This window comes from Aquarana catesbeiana, linkage group LG13, assembly GCF_042186555.1.
Source record: "Aquarana catesbeiana isolate 2022-GZ linkage group LG13, ASM4218655v1, whole genome shotgun sequence".
Taxonomy (NCBI): Eukaryota; Metazoa; Chordata; class Amphibia; order Anura; family Ranidae; genus Aquarana; species Aquarana catesbeiana.
This window is the reverse complement of record NC_133336.1, coordinates 189,241,671-189,262,850: the sequence shown is the minus strand read 5'-3', so window position 1 is coordinate 189,262,850 and position 21,180 is coordinate 189,241,671. Positions and strand designations below refer to the sequence as shown.

At 43.8% G+C, this 21,180-nt stretch overlaps 1 protein-coding gene across 2 annotated transcripts; it reads left to right on the top strand.

The window, feature by feature from the left end:
* Nucleotides 1-776: 776 nt before the first annotated feature.
* On the top strand, nucleotides 777-2,496 carry LOC141117414 (olfactory receptor 5AR1-like). Of its 2 annotated transcripts, XM_073610271.1 has the most exons (2): nucleotides 807-1,696; nucleotides 2,331-2,496. In XM_073610271.1, exons 1-2 carry the CDS (start codon nucleotides 807-809, stop codon nucleotides 2,434-2,436), a joined length of 996 nt encoding a protein of 331 aa, XP_073466372.1. In that variant the 3' UTR covers nucleotides 2,437-2,496. The 2 variants fall into 2 exon arrangements, with proteins under 2 accessions (XP_073466373.1, XP_073466372.1); XM_073610272.1 differs by lacking the exon at nucleotides 2,331-2,496 and having other exon boundaries at nucleotides 777-1,848.
* Nucleotides 2,497-21,180: the final 18,684 nt, after the last annotated feature.

The following is a 21,180-nucleotide window of genomic DNA, read 5'->3' as shown; positions in this document are numbered from 1 at the left end:
CGGATTTTCCGACAACTTTGTGTGACCATGTGTATGCAAGACAAGTTTGAGCCAACATCCGTCGGAAAAAATCCTAGGATTTTGTTGTCGGAATGTCCGAACAAAGTCCGACCGTGTGTACGCCCTATAACTGTGAGATTTTAAATGAAATCAGTAAACTTATTACACAGACAGGGAAATGATGAAGCTCAAATGTTGCCATGGTTGCAAGGAAGCAATATATTGGCTTATGTAACAATAAAAGTATATTATTTCTGCCTGTGTTCCCGGAATGAGAAGGTTCATCACCCCTCTGTTTTTCATGATGACTATTGTCACCCAGACTGAAAGTCAAGGGAAATCAAACATTTTACAAGTGTCCTCAGAACAAAAGGTAAGAAGAAATCTTCCAATGAGGTAATCTGTTGTGGAAACACATGTCTAATAGGGGAATTCCCTTCACTTTGGTAGATTTCCTCCAATGTCCTGTTGCTTCTCTGGGACAGGAAGTGAAGGAAAATTTACCCAATTGTACACAAACAGCAGAAACAAATAACTGGTGGTGGTCTAATCTTCCCTCCCACCTAAGTACTAACCAGGCATGACCCTGCTTACCTTCCAAGATCAGACAAAATTGGGCGCCTCAGGGTGGTGTGGCCATAGGCAACCCTTCTCTTCTCTAATCAAAACTAAAAATGTTTTGGCTATCCTTTCACTTTATATATGTTATTTCAAGAAAGTGAAGTTTTCATACAAATTTATTTCCAACTTTTGTATATTTTATTTTCTTGTAACAAATGTCTCCTACCAGACATAACCTGAATGTTATGGAAGTAGTCAACCAAACATCTTCAGACAGGTTCATTCTCATTGGACTATCTAATGTCCCGCACCTTCAAGTGATATTTTTCCTTGTGTTCCTTCTGATGTACATAATCACATTGTCAGGAAATCTTTTACTGATCATTGTGGTGAGGATCAACCCAAAGCTACAGACCCCCATGTACTTCTTCCTGGGTAACCTCTCCATTGTAGACATCTTTTTCTCAACCACCATCGTTCCCAAACTTCTCATAAACACTCTGTCCATAGATAAAAGCATATCCTTGTTGGGGTGTGCATTACAGATGTTCTTTGCTATAACTTTAGGAGCAACAGAGTGTATTATACTAGCCGTAATGGCATATGACAGGTTTGTTGCCATCTGCAGACCTTTGCACTACAGCACCATCATGAACAAGACAGTGTGTGTCAGTTTAGCAGCAGGATCATGGGGTATTTGCCTCCTAAACTCTACAGTACACGTTGTCCTCACCTTCCAACTCCCCTACTGCAAGTCCCACCACGTCAACCACTTCTTCTGTGAGATGCCTCCTTTTTTTCGAATGTCTTGCCGAGACACTCAGTTTAATGAGATGCTGATGTATATTCTAGCAGGTCTCTTAGTCATGTGTTCTTTCTGCTTGACTCTAATTTCATACATTAACATCATCTCCACCATCTTGAAGATCCGTTCCTCTGATGGAAGACACAAAGCTTTCTCCACATGTGCTTCTCACCTGACTGTGGTGAGTCTCTACTATGGAACCATCATGTTTATGTATATGAGACCCCGCTCTACTTATTCTGCAGAAATAGACAAAACTGTGTCCATTTTCTATACAGCTGTGACACCGATGTTGAACCCCATCATCTATAGTATGAGAAACAAGGATGTCAAAGGAACAATCAAAAAAAGCCAACAAGAAATAAAGATCTCTAATGTAAGAGGCTGATTGGGGACAAGACATTTTATAATTCTCTTTATTTGCAAAGGGGTTTCAAAAAGAATTTATGGAGAATGTAGTATATCCACTTGCCAACCACCTAACTGGGAAAATACATTATTACTTTGACCCTAAATACCGGGGTTATGACTGAAGCTAGATGCCATAACCCCGGTATCATTTCTTCTCTCAGGCGCCAGTCTTTCTCATAAAAGTGGCTTGAGCAACGGATTCGACAATGGGTCAATTAAAAGCGTCAAGAGGGGCTGTTCCCCCCCTCCCACTGCTTTCCGGTGGTTTTCAGGCTGGAGGATCAGGAAGCCCAAAAACCGATCCAGCGCCGGGCACAGAGATGAGCGAAGGAAAGACGTCAATTCTGGTTCCAGCCACATGTAAACAAGAAAAGCAAAAGATCAAAATTATTATTCTTTTTTGCTTATAAGGGTAGAGGAGAGATTTGGGGTCTTTTAGACCCCAGATCTCTCCATAAAGAGGACCCGTCATGATGTATTGTATGTAAACATCCCTTGCGATAGCAAAAAAAAGTAATCAGATTTTTTTTTCTAAAGGGACGGTGTAAAAATGAAAAAACTGTAATAAAATAAATGTAAAAAAAAGTTTAAAGCACCCCTGTCGCCGCATGCTCGCACACAGTGGTGAATTCATATGTAGATCATGCCCACATAAGTAAACGGTGTTTGCACCACACATGTGAAATGTTTACACGAATGTCTGAGCGGGAGCAATAATTCTAGCACTAGGTCTCTTCTGTAACTCTAAACTGGTAACCTGTAGAAATTTTTAACGCGTCGCCTATGGAGATTCTTAAGTACCGTAGTTTGGCGCCATTCCACAAGTGCGGGCAATTTTAAAGCATGACATGTTAGGTATCTATTTACTCGACGTAACATCATCTTTGATATTATACAAAAAAATTGGGGTACATATATTTTTTTTTCTTTTATTCAATAAAGTGTATTAGCTCCCAAAAAAAAGAAATGCGCTTTAAAAAACTGCTTCACAAAAACCATGTGACACAGAAAATTGCAACAACAGCCACTTTATTCTCTAGGGTCTCTGTTAATATATATATATATATATTTAGGGGAATATGTTAAGGAACTAAAATGGTCAATGTATACACATGTATACTGTGTATATATATATATATATATATATATATATATATATATATATATATAGTTAATGTTTGGGGGTTCTAAGTAATTTTCTAGCAAAAAACACAGATTTGTTTTTGCAAAGGGTTACGTTTATTAATCTTTTATGAACAGTACATACATTGCCAAAGTTCAGCAATAAAAAAAAAATACTGATTTTTGAAGTGTCAGAAAAAGGCCTGGTCAGCAAGTGGATATATATAGTATATTGTATACAGGTGCATAGGTACAGGTATATAGAGAAGGATGTAGGGCATAGAAAGCCATTCGTGTACACTACTAAAACAATAATGCCTTGTATTGCAGTATATACTGTATAATGATCAATGTAAATAGCAATATCAAATCAAAACTGTACATAGGTTGCATATACTTGTAATGCTATTGCAACATGTTTTATCTGGCAGGAGGAAAACCTCAGCGAAGTCTACGACCAAATGGAGAGGTGATGTCACTATGTCATAGCGATTGATTGCTAGATTAAAAATAGTGGTGTTCCCAAACTAGCCTACTAACTTATGAGAAATAAATATATATTAAAAAATAAAAAATAAAAAAAGATTTGGAACCCTTGGATAACCATTTATTTAGGAAAATATGTTAAGGAACTAAAATGGTCAATATAGCTTCTCAAAAATGAGTTACTTGAGGTTTTGTCTATACCTGGGGACCTGCTCTGGCTCAGCTCTAACTCTTTCCCCTGCCCATTTTTCTTGCCTCATTTACCTTTCTCTCCTTCTTCTTGGAATGTTGGCTGTCCGATCTAATGCCCCGTACACAGGATCGGAGTTTCCGACAACAAAACCGTGGATTTTTGTTTGAAGGATGTTGGCTCCAACTTGTCTTGCATACACACGGTCACACAAATGTTGGCCAACATTTACGAATGTAGTGACGTACAAGGCGTACGTGATATCTCCATTACGAACGCTAGTTATATCTCGTACTTGATTCTGAGCATGTATGGACTTTTGTCCAATGGACTTGTGTACATGCGATCGGAAAGTCCAACAACAAACATTTGTTGGCAGGAAATTTGAGAACCTACTAGCCAACATTTGTTGGCGGAAAGTCCGAGAACAAATGTTCGATGGAGCATACACACAGTCGGACTTTCCGCCAACAAGCTCACATCCAACATTTCCCGTCGGAAAATCCGATTGTGTATACGGGGCATTACAGTTGACGCACCTACAAACTGGTATTCTATCGTAATCATAACAATGACTTAGGAGGCTCATTTACACACAAGATGTAGGGCTGTCAACCACCCTCATCTTTGGAAGATTTACAACCTTGTCACTGTCACAATCTTTATAGGTGTAACTGCGTCCCACACTACCTTGGTTTATGGGAATAAATAATGTTATATAGTCCTTAATGAATAACGCCCTATCAATGGGTCATATTTGTCTTATGCTTTAATACCCATTCTTTTGGAATATTCTGATGTATACTTCTGTGTAACCCTAAAAATGGCATACACTTGTAATTATGTTTTTGCACATTTATTCAATAAAACTGTATTGAAACAAGAAAAACAAGAATATAAAAATTTTAGGTATAGCCAAAATGTTTTATTTCGTTTGGGGAAATGAGAGAAAATCTCTGAAAAATTTGGGAATTCCCTAATTAGAAAGCCATCTCTGTGACAAGGGTGCCCATTGGAAGGATTTCCCTCTTTTCCTATTCTGGAGACAATGGTACATTGTAAAATGTTGGATTACCAGTCACTTTGGGGTTGATTTACTAAAACTGGAGCGTGCAAAATCTGGTGTAGCTGTGCATGGTAGCCAATCAACTTCTAACTTCAGCTTGTTCACTTAAGCTTTGACAATAAAACCTGGAATCTGATTGGTTTCTGATGTAGTGCTGCACCAGATTTTGCACTCTCCAGTTTTAGTAAATCATCTTCATTCTGTCATGGTGACAATGGCCTTGGTCATTGCAGTAGGGGTGCCCACTAGAAGCTTCCCCCTCTTTTCCTGTTCTGGAGGCAATGGTAAATTTTTGGATTAACAGTCACCTTCTGTCCTGGTGACAATGTTAGTGGTAATTGCAATAGGACTGCCCACTGGAAAGATTTGTCTCTTTTCCTTTTCTGGAGACAATGGTAAATCAATTGTTGGATTAACAGTCACTTTCTGTCATGGTAACATTGGCCACTAGATGGCCTGGTGGACATTGGCCAATGTTTTGGTGACATTGATCACCAGGATAAACAGAGAGGGTTGATCAACCCAGAAATCCAACAAAGCTTCTAAACCTTCCCCATATTATCCAAATCTAAAGAAAAATATTTTCGATCTACTGTACAAACACTCACAAAAAAACTGCAACATTTAGGAAGCAATGTGGACAAATGCTGAATATTCACAAATACCTAAGAACAGAGAGAGTGGGGAAAAAGCACAAGTACAGTAAGTAAGTTGTGAAACTGATGAACCACCATGTGTTTGTTATTTAAGGGAAGGCTTTTTTGTTTCTTGCACCTCTGGACCCAAGAAATGCTACCTACTTTACCAATCCTACCATTAAACGCATTGACAAAATTTTAATACTGTATATTGCAGCTCCTCAGATCATGCATATGATGATTACTGCATTCAATTTCTTTTTTCAGTAAATTGAAAATTACCTATTGTTCTTATTAGAAATGCAGTGTCCTTGACAATTCATGAGAGCTGAATTTAAAACGTCATCATCCCACTTGTGAACTATTAGTCCAGCCTGGATGACATCCATGGCTATGTCTATAGATACAGTGGTGGAATGAGCATAGCCACCAAGGAACAGGAATTGTGTTGAACCTTCTGCTGCCCACGCGATAGCCGAATGATGGCTACAGCGTGGACCTTAATTGCCGGGAGGCTATCATATGACGTCCTTCTGTGCATGAGCTGCCTGCGCTCCCCCTGTGGGGCAATTGCGCGGCACGCTCTGTGATCACCGGGTCTATGAGACTCGGCTGATCACAGATCGGAGTATGGGGCCGATCCCGGCCCCTTACCAGGTAATCAGCTGTCAGCCAATGACAGCTGATCACGTGATTTAAACAGAAGATCAGTAATCTTTTTTTTTTTCCCTCACGCTTTCAGCGTGAGGGGAAAAACAAGCCGATCACCGCTTCTGTCAGAGGGACATCAGTCCCGAAACCAGCCACTGCTGCCTCATCTGTGCCCACCAGTGCCACCTATCAGTACTCACCAGTGCCACCTACCAGTGTCCACAGTGCCACCTACCAGTGCCCACAGTGCCACCTATCTTTGCCCAACAGTGCCACCTATCAATGCCAACCAGTGCTGCCAATCAATGCCCATCAGTGCCTCATCATCAGTGTCACCAATCAGTGCTGCCTATCAGTGTTACCTACCGGTGCCTACCAGTGCCCATCAGTGCCACCCTTCAGAGATCATCAGTGCCCATCAGTGCTACCTATCAGTGCCCTTCAGTGCCATCCATTAGTGCCAACCATCAGTGCCCATTGGTGCCACCCATCAGTGCAATCCTTCAGTGCCACCTCTCAGTGCCACCTATCAGTGCCCATCAGTGCAGCCTATCAGGGCCCATCAGTGCAGCCTCATCAGCGCACATCAAAGAAGGTGAAAAATTACCTGTTTCAAACATTTATATCAAACTATGAAACTGTTATTTATTTTTCAAAATTTTCTGTCTATTCGTTTTTTTTTTTTTAGCAAAATATAAAAAAACCCAGTGGTGATTAAATACCACCAAAAGAAAGCTCTATTTGTGTGAAAAAAATTATAAACATAGAATTTGGGTACAGCATTGCATGACCGCGCAATTTGCATTCAAATGCCTCATACACACGATCGGACTTTGTCGGAAAGTCCGACCGTGTGTATGCTCCATCGAACATTTGCTGTTGGACTTTCTGCCAACAAATGTTTGCTAGCAGGTTCTCAAATTTTCTGCCAACAAAAATTTGTTGTTGGAAAGTCCGATCATGTGTACACAAGTCCGTCGCACAAATGTTCACGCATGCTCGGAATCAAGCAGAAGGAGCCGCACTGGCTATTGAACTTCCTTTTTCTCGGCTCGTCATAGGTCTTGTATGTCACTGCGTTTCCATGTTTGTAATTGTTGCCCAACATTGTGTGACCGTGTGTATACAAGACAAGCTTGAGCCAATATCCTTCGAACAAAAATCCACGGTTTTGTTGTCGGAAAGTTCGATCGTGTGTATACGGGGCAAATGTGTGAGAGCTCTGAAAGCTAAAAATTGGTCTGGGCAGGAAGGGGGTTTAAGTGCCCGGTAAGCAAGTGGTTAATAGAGAATCACCAGATTTTTTTAATCGTATGCAGCTACCTCATTTAACCGATTCCCGCTGATGGTACATATATAACAAGATACAGGTATATGCGGCCCTTTTCTTAAACACTTTTCTGTGTTGAGAGCTCACACCCTATGCGCCCCCAGCACAGTTACCAGTAGGTCCATACTTGCAAGCTTTCCAATCATGTGCTCGCTGTGAAAGCCAATCCGCCGCCCAACATTTAGAAGCTCTTAAAGGGCCAGGAGGGGAAGCGGGAAGGGGTTAAACTAAAGGCAAATGTTATTTTTTTAGTTTTGGTTGGAGTGGAGTGGGATTAAAACAACTGTCAGGTAGGGATGAGCTTCGTGTTCGAGTCGAACCCATGTTCGACTCGAACATCGGCTGTTCGATCGTTCGCCGAATTGCGAACGTTATGGGCCGTTCGCGCTAAATTCGTGTGTGGCGCGTCACGGCCCATAATTCACTGCGGCATCGCAGTGCATTGCTGGCTGATGATTGGCCAAGCATGCACTATGACCCGCATGCTTGGCCAATCACAGCGCCGTCAGTAGAGAGAGCTGTAATTGGCCAAAGCCAGGGTGGCTTTGGCCAATTATGGCTCAGGGGATTTAGTACACACCCCACACTATATAAGGCCGCCTGCACGGCGGCCCTGTGTAGTGTGTGTTCCGGTGTGCTGAGAGATAGAGAGAGAGAGAGACAGTGTCATTTGATTTGAGTTAGATAGATTAGGCAGAACAGTCAGTCAGTTAGCTGCACTTACAGTGTATTGTGTATATATATGCATCCCAGGTGTTGCATATATATATATACACTGTATTCAGTTTAGCTAGATCCATTCCTGTTATCTTCTATCTAGACTATTTACATTTAATGCAGTGCGTCCTGCTCACAGTGTTCAGCTAGATCCGTTCCTGCTATTTACATTTAGTGCAGTGCGTCCTGCTCACAGTGTTCAGCTAGATCCGTTCCTGTTATCTTCTAGAATATTTACATTTAGTGCAGTGCGTCCTGCTCACAGTGTTCAGCTAGATCCGTTCCTGCAATTTACATTTAGTGCAGTGCGTCCTGCTCACAGTGTTCAGCTAGATCCGTTCCTGCTATTTACATTTAGTGCAGTGCGTCCTGCTCACAGTGTTCAGCTAGATCCGTTCCTGTTATTTACATTTAGTGCAGTGCGTCCTGCTCACAGTGTTCAGCTAGATCCGTTCCTGCTATTTACATTTAGTGCAGTGCGTCCTGCTCACAGTGTTCAGCTAGATCCGTTCCTGCTATTTACATTTAGTGCAGTGCGTCCTGCTCACAGTGTTCAGCTAGATCCGTTCCTGCTATTTACATTTAGTGCAGTGCGTCCTGCTCACAGTGTTCAGCTAGATCCGTTCCTGTTATCTTCTAGACTATTTACATTTAGTGCAGTGCGTCCTGCTCACAGTGTTCAGCTAGATCCGTTCCTGTTAAATTCCTACTGACAGGCAGGCTTGTCTGGTTACAGTATATAAAGCTACCTGAAGAAAATTACAGGTGTTCTATTTGATCCTATTAGTACCACGGTCAGGCAGCTAGACTATTTACATTTAGTACAGTGCGTCCTGCTCACAGTGTTCAGCTAGATCCGTTCCTGTTATCTTCCTACTGACAGGCAGGCTTGTCTGGTTACAGTATATAAAGCTACCTGAAGAAAATTACAGGTGTTCTATTTGATCCTATTAGTACCACGGTCAGGCAGCTAGACTATTTACATTTAGTACAGTGCGTCCTGCTCACAGTGTTCAGCTAGATCCGTTCCTGTTATCTTCCTACTGACAGGCAGGCTTGTCTGGTTACAGTATATAAAGCTACCTGAAGAAAATTACAGGTGTTCTATTTGATCCTATTAGTACCACGGTCAGGCAGCTAGACTATTTACATTTAGTACAGTGCGTCCTGCTCACAGTGTACAGCTAGATCCGTTCCTGTTATCTTCCTACTGACAGGCAGGCTTGTCTGGTTACAGTATATAAAGCTACCTGAAGAAAATTACAGGTGTTCTATTTGATCCTATTAGTACCACGGTCAGGCAGCTAGACTATTTACATTTAGTACAGTGCGTCCTGCTCACAGTGTTCAGCTAGATCCATTCCTGTTATCTTCCTACTGACAGGCAGGCTTGTCTGGTTACAGTATATAAAGCTACCTGAAGAAAATTACAGGTGTTCTATTTGATCCTATTAGTACCACGGTCAGGCAGCTAGACTATTTACATTTAGTACAGTGCGTCCTGCTCACAGTGTACAGCTAGATCCGTTCCTGTTATCTTCCTACTGACAGGCAGGCTTGTCTGGTTACAGTATATAAAGCTACCTGAAGAAAATTACAGGTGTTCTATTTGATCCTATTAGTACCACGGTCAGGCAGCTAGACTATTTACATTTAGTACAGTGCGTCCTGCTCACAGTGTTCAGCTAGATCCGTTCCTGTTATCTTCCTACTGACAGGCAGGCTTGTCTGGTTACAGTATATAAAGCTACCTGAAGAAAATTACAGGTGTTCTATTTGATCCTATTAGTACCACGGTCAGGTAGCTAGACTATTTACATTTAGTACAGTGCATCCTGCTCACAGTGTACAGCTAGATCCGTTCCTGTTATCTTCCTACTGACAGGCAGGCTTGTCTGGTTACAGTATATAAAGCTACCTGAAGAAAATTACAGGTGTTCTATTTGATCCTATTAGTACCACGGTCAGGCAGCTAGACTATTTACATTTAGTACAGTGCGTCCTGCTCACAGTGTTCAGCTAGATCCGTTCCTGTTATCTTCCTACTGACAGGCAGGCTTGTCTGGTTACAGTATATAAAGCTACTTGAAGAAAATTACAGGTGTTCTATCCCAGCTTAGTGCAGCTACAGGCCATTAGTATGTCTGGAAGGCCAAGAAGGAGAGGCAGACAGTCACAAGCCAATAAGAGAGGGCAAGCAGGCTCTGTGTCTAGTGCTGGTCGTGGAGACGGTGCATCCTCATCAGCACGTGGCCATGGGACACGCTTGGCCTTTTTTTCGGCAGCTGGCCGTGTTGAGCCGCAACATGCGGAAGACTTGGTCGAGTGGATGACCAAGCCGTCCTCATCCTCCTCATCCTCTCTCACCCATGCCCAGGGTGCTTTGTCTGGCAAAGCAGCGGCCTCTTCCCTCAGCTCAATGTCATTAGTGACTCCTTCCCTAGCTCCACCATGTCCTCATGAGGATTCCCTCGAACTGTTTGACCACAGTGTTGGGTACATGCTCCAGGAGGATGCCCAGCGTTTGGAAGGCTCTGATGACGATACTGAGCTCGATGAAGGCAGTAACATGAGCACGGACAGAGGGGGTGCCCAAGAAGGACAGCAATCTGGCAGTCATGCTCCCCCTGCTGCAGCATACTGCCAGGTTTGCTCCAGTGATGAGGAGGGAGGGGATGATGAGGTCACTGACTCAACGTGGGTGCCTGATAGGAGAGAGGAGGAGGAGGAGGAGGAGGAGGAGGCGGCGGCACATCACCAACGAGGCAGGATGCCCTCCAGGGGCCAGCCTAAGGGCAGCACATTGACTGCATCACACCCCAAAGCTCCACATGTGCAGGGCGCTGCAGTCTCTGCGCGTTATTCAAAAAGTTCTTTGGTGTGGGCCTTTTTTGAGACGAGTGCATCAGATCGCACCGCTGCTATTTGCAACATATGTCTCAAGCGTATCTCGCGTGGCCAAAACATCTCCCGCTTGGGTACCACATGCTTGACCAGACATATGTTGACCTGCCATGCAGTTCGTTGGCAAGCGTATCTAAAAGACCCACACCAAAGAACAAAGAGGATCTCTCCTTGCTCCTCATCAGCTGAGATTTCCAACCCCACTAGACCTTCAGTCCTCTCTGAGACCTGCAGTGAGAGGAATGAAGGTGTAGAATTAGGTGTGTCACAGCCAAGTACTTGTGGGCAATCTGCTTTTGGTACACCGACGTCAGATTGTACCAGGCAAATTTCCCTGCCCCAGCTGCTGCACCGCCGAAAGAAGTTTGCTCCCAGCCATCCACATGCCCAGCGGTTGAATGCTAGCTTGGCAAAATTGCTAGCACTTCAACTGCTGCCTTTTCAGTTGGTAGACTCTGCCCCCTTCCGTGAGTTTGTGGAATGTGCGGTTCCTCAGTGGCAGGTACCCAAACGCCACTTTTTCTCACGGAAGGCGATTCCGGCTCTCTACCGGCATGTGGAAGGCAATGTCCATGCCTCGCTGGACAGGGCGGTCAGCGGTAAGGTGCATATTACCGCTGACTCATGGTCCAGCAGGCATGGACAGGGACGTTACCTAAGTTTCACGGCGCATTGGGTGACTCTGCTGGCAGCTGGGAAGGATGCAGGACAAGGTGCAGTAGTGTTGGAGGTTGTTCCACCACCACGCCTCCAAAATGCTGATTGTGACACACCTCTCTCCTCCACCCCCTCCTCTTCTTCTTCCTCCATGGCCTCTTCCTCGGAACCAGCGGTGCTCCGTAGGCGTTCAAGGGGCTACGCAAGTACGCAGGCCAAAAGATGCCATGCGGTGCTTGAGCTGGTGTGCTTGGGGGACAGGAGCCACACTGGGGCAGAGGTTTTGTCAGCTCTGCAGGGGCAGGTTCAGAGGTGGTTGACGCCACGCCAACTTAAGGCAGGAATGGTGGTTTGCGACAATGGCACCAACCTCCTCTCTGCCCTCCGACAGGGACAAATGACCCATGGGCCCTGTTTGGCTCACATCCTTAACTTGGTGGTGCAGCGGTTCTTGGGCAGGTACCCGGGCTTACAGGATGTCCTGAGGCAGGCCAGGAAAGTCTGTGTGCATTTCCGCCGGTCATATAATGCCAGTGCTCGGCTGACGGACCTCCAAAAGGAGTTTAACCTGCCCAAGAACCGCCTAATCTGTGACATGCCCACCAGGTGGAACTCAACGTTGGCCATGCTGCAGCGGCTGCACACGCAGCAGAGGGCCATCAATGAGTACCTGTGCGACTATGGCACCAGGACAGGGTCAGGGGAGCTTGGTTTTTTTTCCCCACGCCAGTGGGCCATGATCAGGGATGCATGCACTGTCCTGTCACCATTCGAGGAGGCCACGAGGATGGTGAGCAGTGACAGTGCATGCATCAGTGACACTGTCCCCCTTGTCCACCTGTTGGAGCACACGCTGCGTGGAATAATGGACAGGGCACTTGAGGCAGAACAGAGGCAGGAAGAGGAGGACTTCCTTAGCTCTCAAGGCCCCCTTTATCCAGACAGTGTTCCTGCGTGCCCGCCGATCACACAGGAAGAGGACGAGGAGGAAGAGGAGGAGGAAGATTGTGTCAGTATGGAGGTGGAGCCTGGCACTCAGCATCAGCAGCAGTCTTTAAGGGATCAGTCCCAAGAAACACATGGACTTGTACGTGGCTGGGAGGAGGTGGCTGCGGACCATGTCGTTCTTAGTGACCCAGAGGACTCCGGACCGAATGCCTCAGCAAACCTACGCTGCATGGCCTCCCTGATCCTGCAAAGCCTGCGTAAGGATCCTCGTATTCGTGGTATCAAGGAGAAGGACCAATACTGGCTGGCAACCTTCCTTGATCCACGTTACAAGGGTAAGGTTGCGGACCTTATCTTGCCATCGCAGAGGGAGCAGAGGATGAAACATCTTCGGGAGGCCTTGCAGAAAGGTCTGTGCAACGCGTTCCCAGAGACTGGGAGGTTACAAACTCCTGTTTCTGGACAACGTGTTGCTGAGGCTTCGGTCAGTCAAAGAAGGAGCGGTGGAGAAGGTGGCCGTCTGACCGATGCGTTCAGACAATTTTTTGGTCCGCAGCCCCAAGGTATGATCGGTTCCAGCAACCATCGCCAGCGTTTTACATGGTGCAGGAATACCTAGGGGCAAGATCAGACTTGGACACCTTTCCCACCGAAAATCCTCTGGGTTACTGGGTCTTGAGGATGGATCACTGGCCAGAGCTTGCACAGTATGCAATTGAGCTACTGGCCTGTCCTGCATCCAGCATTCTTTCGGAACGCACATTCAGTGCTGCTGGAGGCGTGGTAACCGATCACAGGGTGCGTCTGTCCACCGACTCGGTCGATCGGCTGACCTTCATAAAAATGAATGAGTCTTGGATCACCACCAGCTACCAAGCACCTGATGCTGATGTAACCGAATAATTTTTTTTGAAATCTCAGATCCCTTCAAAGACTGCCTATGCTGATGCTGAGTGACTATCCCTGAGTAATTATCCTCTTCCTCCTCAATCATCACGCTGATAGCTTGTAAGAACATTTTTGGTTCTGGGCGCCACCACCAGTGCCTAAGGCACAATTTTTCAGCCCCTGTTTAACAGGGGCGTGTAATTACAATTTTTGATGTAATACTTTGCAGCAGGGCTCGTTCCTGCATTCCAACTAGAGTGTCTGTGAGGGGTTGCAGTGTTGTGGCACCAGCACCAGTGCCTAAGGCCCAATTTTTCTGCCCCTGTCTAACAGGGGCGTGTAATTACAATTTTTGATGCAATACTTTGCAGCAGGGCTCGTTCCTGCGTTCCAACTAGAGTGTCTGTGAGGGGTTGCAGTGTTGTGGCACCAGCACCAGTGCCTAAGGCCCAATTTTTCTGCCCCTGTCTAACAGGGGCGTGTAATTACAATTTTTGATGCAATACTTTGCAGCAGGGCTCGTTCCTGCGTTCCAACTAGAGTGTCTGTGAGGGGTTGCAGTGTTGTGGCACCAGCACCAGTGCCTAAGGCCCAATTTTTCTGCCCCTGTCTAACGGGGGCGTGTAATTACAATTTTTGATGCAATACTTTGCAGCAGGGCTCGTTCCTGCGTTCCAACTAGAGTGTCTGTGAGGGGTTGCAGTGTTGTGGCACCAGCACCAGTGCCTAAGGCCCAATTTTTCTGCCCCTGTCTAACAGGGGCGTGTAATTACAATTTTTGAAGCAATACTTTGCAGCAGGGCTCGTTCCTGCGTTCCAACTAGAGTGTCTGTGAGGGGTTGCAGTGTTGTGGCACCAGCACCAGTGCCTAAGGCCCAATTTTTCTGCCCCTGTCTAACAGGGGCGTGTAATTACAATTTTTGAAGCAATACTTTGCAGCAGGGCTCGTTCCTGCGTTCCAACTAGAGTGTCTGTGAGGGGTTGCAGTGTTGTGGCACCAGCACCAGTGCCTAAGGCCTAATTTTTCAGCTCCTGTTCAACAGGGGCATGTAATTACAATTCTTGATCTAATATTTCACAGCAGGGCCCTGTGAGGGCTTACAGTGTTGTGGCCACAGCAATACCTAAGGCCCAAATTTCTGCTGAGTATATAGGGCAGGACCCTACTTTCAAACATCTAACTTACAAATGACTCCTACTTGCAAACGGAAGGAGACAACAGGAAGTGAGATGAAATCTACCCCTAGGAAGGGAAATTCTCTCCTGTAAGAGTTAATATGGGAAAACAATTTCTCCTTTCCACTGATGCTTTCCAATCCTTGTTCCACAAAAAAACCCAAATTTTCAAAAAACATTTTTCATTGGGACAAAAAAGTGAGGTGAAATCTTCTGAAGAGGAGGAAAGACAGCAAAACAAATGTCACAGGGGTGATAACCCTTCCCTATGTTTTCCAAAAAGCTTAGAAAAGATTTTTTGGCTGGAGCTAAACACGTTAAAAATGTTCAAAATTACAAACAGATTCTACTTAACAACAAACCTACAGTCCCTGTCTTGTTTGCACTGCTGTTCAGAGTATATAGGGCCTGGTGGCCCCACACCTTTCCTTATTTTAATTTGGGTGCGGGGTTCCCCTTAATATCCATACAAGACCCAAAGGGCCTGGTAATGGACTGGGGGGTACCCATGCCGTTTGTCTCACTGATTTTCATCCATATTGCCATGACCCGACATGACATTAAACCCGCAAGCAGTTTTAAATGAGATTTTTTCCTTTAAAAATGACATTTGGTGCAGGGACTGTTCTAAACATGGGAAACACGCGTCACTTTACAGGCATACTATAGACACCCCCCAGGTACGATATTTAAAGGAATATTTCACTTTTTTTTTTTACTTTAAGCATCATTAAAATCACTGCTCCCGAAAAAACGGCCGTTTTTAAAAGTTTTTTTTGCATTGATACATGTCCCCTGGGGTAGGACCCGGGTCCCCAAACCCTTTTTAGGACAATACCATGCAAATTAGCCTTTAAAATGAGCACTTTTGATTTCGAACGTTCGAGTCCCATAGACGTCAATGGGGTTCTAACGTTCGTGCGAACTTTCGGTCCGTTCGCGGGTTCTGGTGCGAACCGAACCGGGGGGTGTTCGGCTCATCCCTACTGTCAGGTATTTATCGCTGTCTGTGCCCCCGTTAGGGAGATTTACCCTCTCTGTCTTGTCCTGTTTACCATCAGAAAAAGAAAATATTAAAAGAAAATTCCAAGTTTTGGGTTGTCATCAGAACATAAAGGAGAAATCTTCTAATAGGCAAATACATTTTGATGACTACAAGTGGTTCCCTCAGTCTATAGGGATTTCCTCCTGCTACCTATTTTTACTAAGGGACAGGAAGTGAAGTGAAAGTGCACTGAAATACAGCAACCTGTTAAATGTATAAAATTTTGTAAATAAGTAAGTTTTCTCCTTCACTGATGGGCACTGATAAGGCGGCACTGACGGGCACTGATAAGGCGGTAATGATGAGGTGGCACCAATGAGGTGGCACTGATGGGCACTGACGGAAACTGATGATGGGCACTGATAGGTGGCACTGATGGGCACTGGTAGGCGGCACTGATGGGCACTGGTAGGCGGCACTGATGGGTGGTACTGATATGCAGCACTGATGGGCATTGATAGGCGGCACTGATGGACACTCATGGGTGGCACTGGTGGGCACTGATGGGCACTGATAGGCAACACTGATGGGCACTGAAAGGCTGCACTGATGGGTACTAATGGGTGGCACTGATAGGCGGCACTGCTGGACACTGATGGGCACTGATAGGCAGCACTGCTGGGCACTGATACGTGGCACTGATGGGCACTGATATGCGGCACTGATAGATGGCATTGTTAGGCATCACTAATGGCACTGGCAGGCATTGGGAATGGGCACTGATTGGCAGCTGCCTGGGCACTGATTGGCATTTCCCTTGTGGTCTAGGGTGGCATACCTGGTGGTCCAGCATGGTGGCCATCCCTGGTGGTCCTGGCGGCATCCTGGTGGTCCTGGGTGGGCATCCGAGGGGGGACTGCACTGATAGATAATCAGCACAGGCCCCCCCTCTCTACAGGAAAAGCTGATCAATGGCTCTTCCTGTTTACATCATGATCAGCCGTGATTGGACATGGCTGATCACGTGGTAAAGAGCCTCCGTCAGAGGCTCTTTATCAAGATCGGTGTATCGGTGTGTCAGACACATAACATACCGCAACAACGATTGCCGCGATGCAGACCCCCACGGGTCGCGCCGCCCAGCTGTCATTTGACGGCCGGCGGGCAGGAAGTGGTTAATGAAACAGTCGTCACCTTGGCATTGTGTACATGAAAGGGAGAAGAAGATCCGTCATGTAAAGGGTCAGTCTATCCAGAACCGATAATTCAGTGTTTTGGTAGATGCTGCAGAGATAAACAACCCTAACAGATGCATCTCAAAAAATTAGAATATCATCAAAAAGTTAATTTATTTCAGTAATTCAATTCAAAAAGTGAAACATATATTATATAGATTCACAACACACGGAGTGATATATTTCAAGCATGTCTTTCTTTGATGATTATGGCTTACAGCTAGTGAAAACACAAAATTCAGTATCTCAGAAAATTTGAATATTGTGAAAACATTCAAATCATCTAATTAACTCAAAACACCTGTAAAGGTTTCCTGCGCCTTTAAATGATCTCTCAGTCTGGTTTAGTAGGTTGCACAATCATGGGGAAGACTGCTGACTTGACAGTTGTCCAGAAGACAGTCATTGACACCCTCCGAGGGTAATTCACAAAAGGTCATTGCTAAAAAAGCTGGCTGTTCACAGAGTGCTGTATCCAAGCATATTAATGGAAAGTTAAGTGGAAGGAAAAAGTGTGGTAGAAAAAGTTGCACAAGCAACAGTGATAACCGCCGCCTTGAGAGAATCGTAATGCAAACGCCATTCAAGAATTTGGGGGAGATTCACAAGGAGTGGACTACGGCTGGTGTCAGTGCTTAAGAGCCACCACACACAGATGTATCCAGGACATGGGCTACAACTGTCGCATTCCTTGTGTCAAGCCACTCCTAAACCAGAGGCAACATCAGAAGCGTCTTACCTGGGCTAAGGAAAAAAAGGACTGGACAGTTGCTCAGTGGTCCAAAGTCCTCTTTTCGGATGAAAGTAAATTTTGCATTTCATTTGGAAATTAAGGTCTCAGAGTCTGGAGGAAGAGTGGAGAGGCACAGAATCCAAGTTACATGAGGTCCAGTGTGAAGTTTCCACAGTTCGTGATGATTTGGGGAGCCATGTCATCTGCTGGTGTTGGTCCACTGTGTTTTAGTGGAAGTCCAAAATCAGCGCAGCTTTCTACTAGAAAATTTTAGAGCACTTCATGCTTCCCTCTGCTGACCAGATTTATAGAGATGCTGATTTCATTTTCAAGCAGGGCTTGGCACCTGCCGACACTGCCAAAAGTACCAATACCTGGTCTAATGGTCATGATATCACTCTGCTTGATTGGCCAGCAAACTTGCTTGACCTAAACTTCATAGAGAATCTGTGGGATATTGTCAAGAGGAAGATGAGAGACACCAGATCCAACAATGCAGGCGATATCCATATCACCTCCATGCCATGCCACATTGATGCAGTAATTAATGCAAAAGGAGCCCCAACCAAGTATTGAGTACATACTTTACTGTACACAGACATACTTTTCAGTAAGCCAACATCTCTGTATGATAAAAAAATATATATATATTTGTCTTATGTAATATTCTAGTTTTCTGAGATACTGAATTTTGGGTTTTCACTAGCTGTAAGCCATAATCATCATAATTAAAAGAAAGACATGCTTGAAATATATTACTCTGTGTGTAATGAATCTATATAATATATAAGTTTCACCTTTTTAAATTGAATTACTGAAATAAATTTACTTTTTGATGATATTCTAATTTTTTGAGATGTACCTGTATAGTCTCTAAAAAGTGTAATCTATACAACAATCTATAAAACTATAAGCAACTCTGATGGTGAGATCTCTGGCCTGAATTCCGGGGTCTTCACAATTGCTGTGCCCATTATGAATGGTTAACACTTCCTGCTGCATTTTCTATTTATTTAGAATTTATGGAAATTGTAACAGGACAAGCTGAAACACATAAAGGTGGAGAGGAACCTCTTTAACGCATGTGCACAAAAAAGGAGCCATTGGCAACCCACTAGACTCCATCGGTAACTAAAATATATTGACCCTTGAAAGTATAACAATACAGATACATTTGAATTGTTAATCTCTTTCTTCTCTTGGAATTTTATGGAAGAAGTCAACCAAACATCTCAAGGAACGTTATCTTCCTTGGCCTATCTAACAACCCATTTTTCCAAGGAATCTATGTCCATTGTGTGTTTTAAGTGATGTACATAATAACGTTGTCAGGAAACTTTCTACTAAATATTATGGTGAGGATGGTGAGGATCAACCCAAAGCTACAAACCCTTATGGGTTTTTTCCTAAGCAACCTCTTCATTGTCGACATTATTTTCTCATCCACTATTGTTCTCAAAATTGTCATAAACACTCTATTTATTTGGGCTTAGGAGGAACTGAATGTATAAATTTACTTGTTATGGCATACGACAGGTTTGCTGCCATGATTAGACCAATGCATTACAACTTCATAATGAATCAGATGTTGTGTGCTGGTTTTATAGCTGGTGCATGGAGTATTTGCTTCCTAAACTGTGTCTTCACCTTCTAACTCCCGTACTGCAAGTCCCACCAAGTCCACCACTTTTTCTGTGAGATACTATCTTTTCTTCGGATGTCTTGCAGAGATCCTTTACTTAAGGGTTAGTTTGTCTTTTCAGAAAAATAATGAAAGAGTGAACTAATACCCTACACCCTCCCCAGCCCCCCAGTCCTTACTGTACTTATCTTTGTGGGAAATACAGTTTCACCATCCACACAGCACAGTCGCGGAGTTTAAAAACCATGCTGCCTGCTTTTCTTTCCCTAGTGATACCAGGGTGGTTCAGAGTGGTTCTGTTTGACAGTGCTGACCATTCAGAACCTCTCTGATCCATCTCAGCATCCCTAGGGAAAAAAATAGGAAACCCCAGGATCATTGCACCGGACTACATAGATAGTGAACTATATCACCCATGGAGGTAAGTGCAGAGGGGACTGGGAGTGTGGGGAGGGTGTAGGGTTAGTTCACCTTTAAATTTTTTTCTGGAAAGCTGAACTGATCCTTTAAAAATGAATATATGTGTGTATATATATATATATATATATATATATATATATGAAATACAGAAATACAGTAAGTTTAAATAAGTGTAATATCCTCTACAAGATGGGCACTTTCAGCCAATCAGAGATCTACTGAATTACATAGTGCTGTCAGGCTGTCAGTCTAACACTGTAAACATGCTAACAGAAAGACTTTGTGCAAGATTACCCAAATTAGTATGCTGGCATTCCATCACTATCCAATCAGCAGACTTTGGGTGAGTTTTTTCCTTTAGTAAAAAATAAAAAACCCAGCAGTGATTAAATAGCACCAAAAGAAAGCTCTATTTGTGTGATGAAAATGATAAAAATTTCACGTGGTTACAGTGTAGCATGACCGCGCAATTGTCATTCAAAATGTGACAGCGCTGAAAGCTGAAAATTGGTCTGGGCAGGAAGGGGGTGAAAGTGCCCGGTAGGCAAGTGGTTAAAGTTCATGTACGTGTAAAGGCAGGTGTCCCATGAGTGTTGACAGTATAGTGTATGTCCCAAATTGGGAGCTCCAGTGGGACCATACTTTGCAGAGGTGCCTTAATTCAGCAGTGAGGCTTCACATTTGCTTGCACACAAAAACCGCTATTTTTAATTCAAGTTGTTAAAGTATTTTTTTTTTTTTCATTGCTGACTATCCGTTAAAGTGATTGTAAATGATGACCTTGTAAAACAAGCCATTCCGTTTAAAATAGAAATGAAAGGCAAAATATTTGTGTATAGAAATAAAAATATTATTAATTCCCCTTTTTTATAAGTGATCACATTCCCTCTGTTTTTAGCTGCATAGGAGCTGGGGGGAGGAGAAGCAGTAGCACACTGAGCTTCTCAGTGAATGGTTTACCTGTTCTATCCACAACAAAAAAAAAAGTTTTGGCTGGAGTTTCAGAACCCAAAGTACATAGGGGAGCTGGAATTTATAAAAAATTAAAAAAGGTGAACTTAGCCTTTAAGTGTTTTGGGGAAGTTGTTGTGTATTGTCTTAAACTTTAAGATTTACTATATTCTACCAATTTCCTGCTCTATCCAAAACAAAAACAAAAAGTTTTGGCTGGAGTTTCAGAACCCAAAGATAGTTAAAACAAATCATGTATAAGAAAAAATAAAGTTTAGAAAACAGCTAAGGCAGACTCTGGATATTCACAAAGGACCAACTCAACTGGGGAGCTAAGAATACAACATCAGAGCCGAGGGACCAAATGTGTGTTATATAAGGCTGCATCTTACTTGTTTCTAGTTGCCTTGTGCCCAAATAAATTCGTCTATCTCCTTCATGTTATAAAGTTTAAAGGAAATTGATAAATACTGAAACATGCTCCAATAGTCATGGAAATAAGGATATAAAGAAGCTGGACATTCAAAGCTGGCCAATGATTAGTGTTCTCGAGCATATTATCTTCACCAATGGCCAATGGCTAGAAAGCTTTTCCTAATACCGATAACAACATTCTAACTGTGTTGCTTTTTTGATAGGAAATAATTAAGGTATTATTTTTCTA

What these genes read in the sequence shown, in the direction of transcription:
- LOC141117414 (XM_073610271.1), top strand. Translation starts at nt 807, where the DNA reads ATGGAAGTAGTCAACCAAACATCTTCAGACAGGTTCATTCTCATTGGA. An exon ending in AGTATGAGAAACAAGGATGT is followed by an intron (nt 1,697 to 2,330) that starts CAAAGGAACAAT and finishes GGTGTAAAAATG; the next exon opens with AAAAAACTGTAATAAAATAA.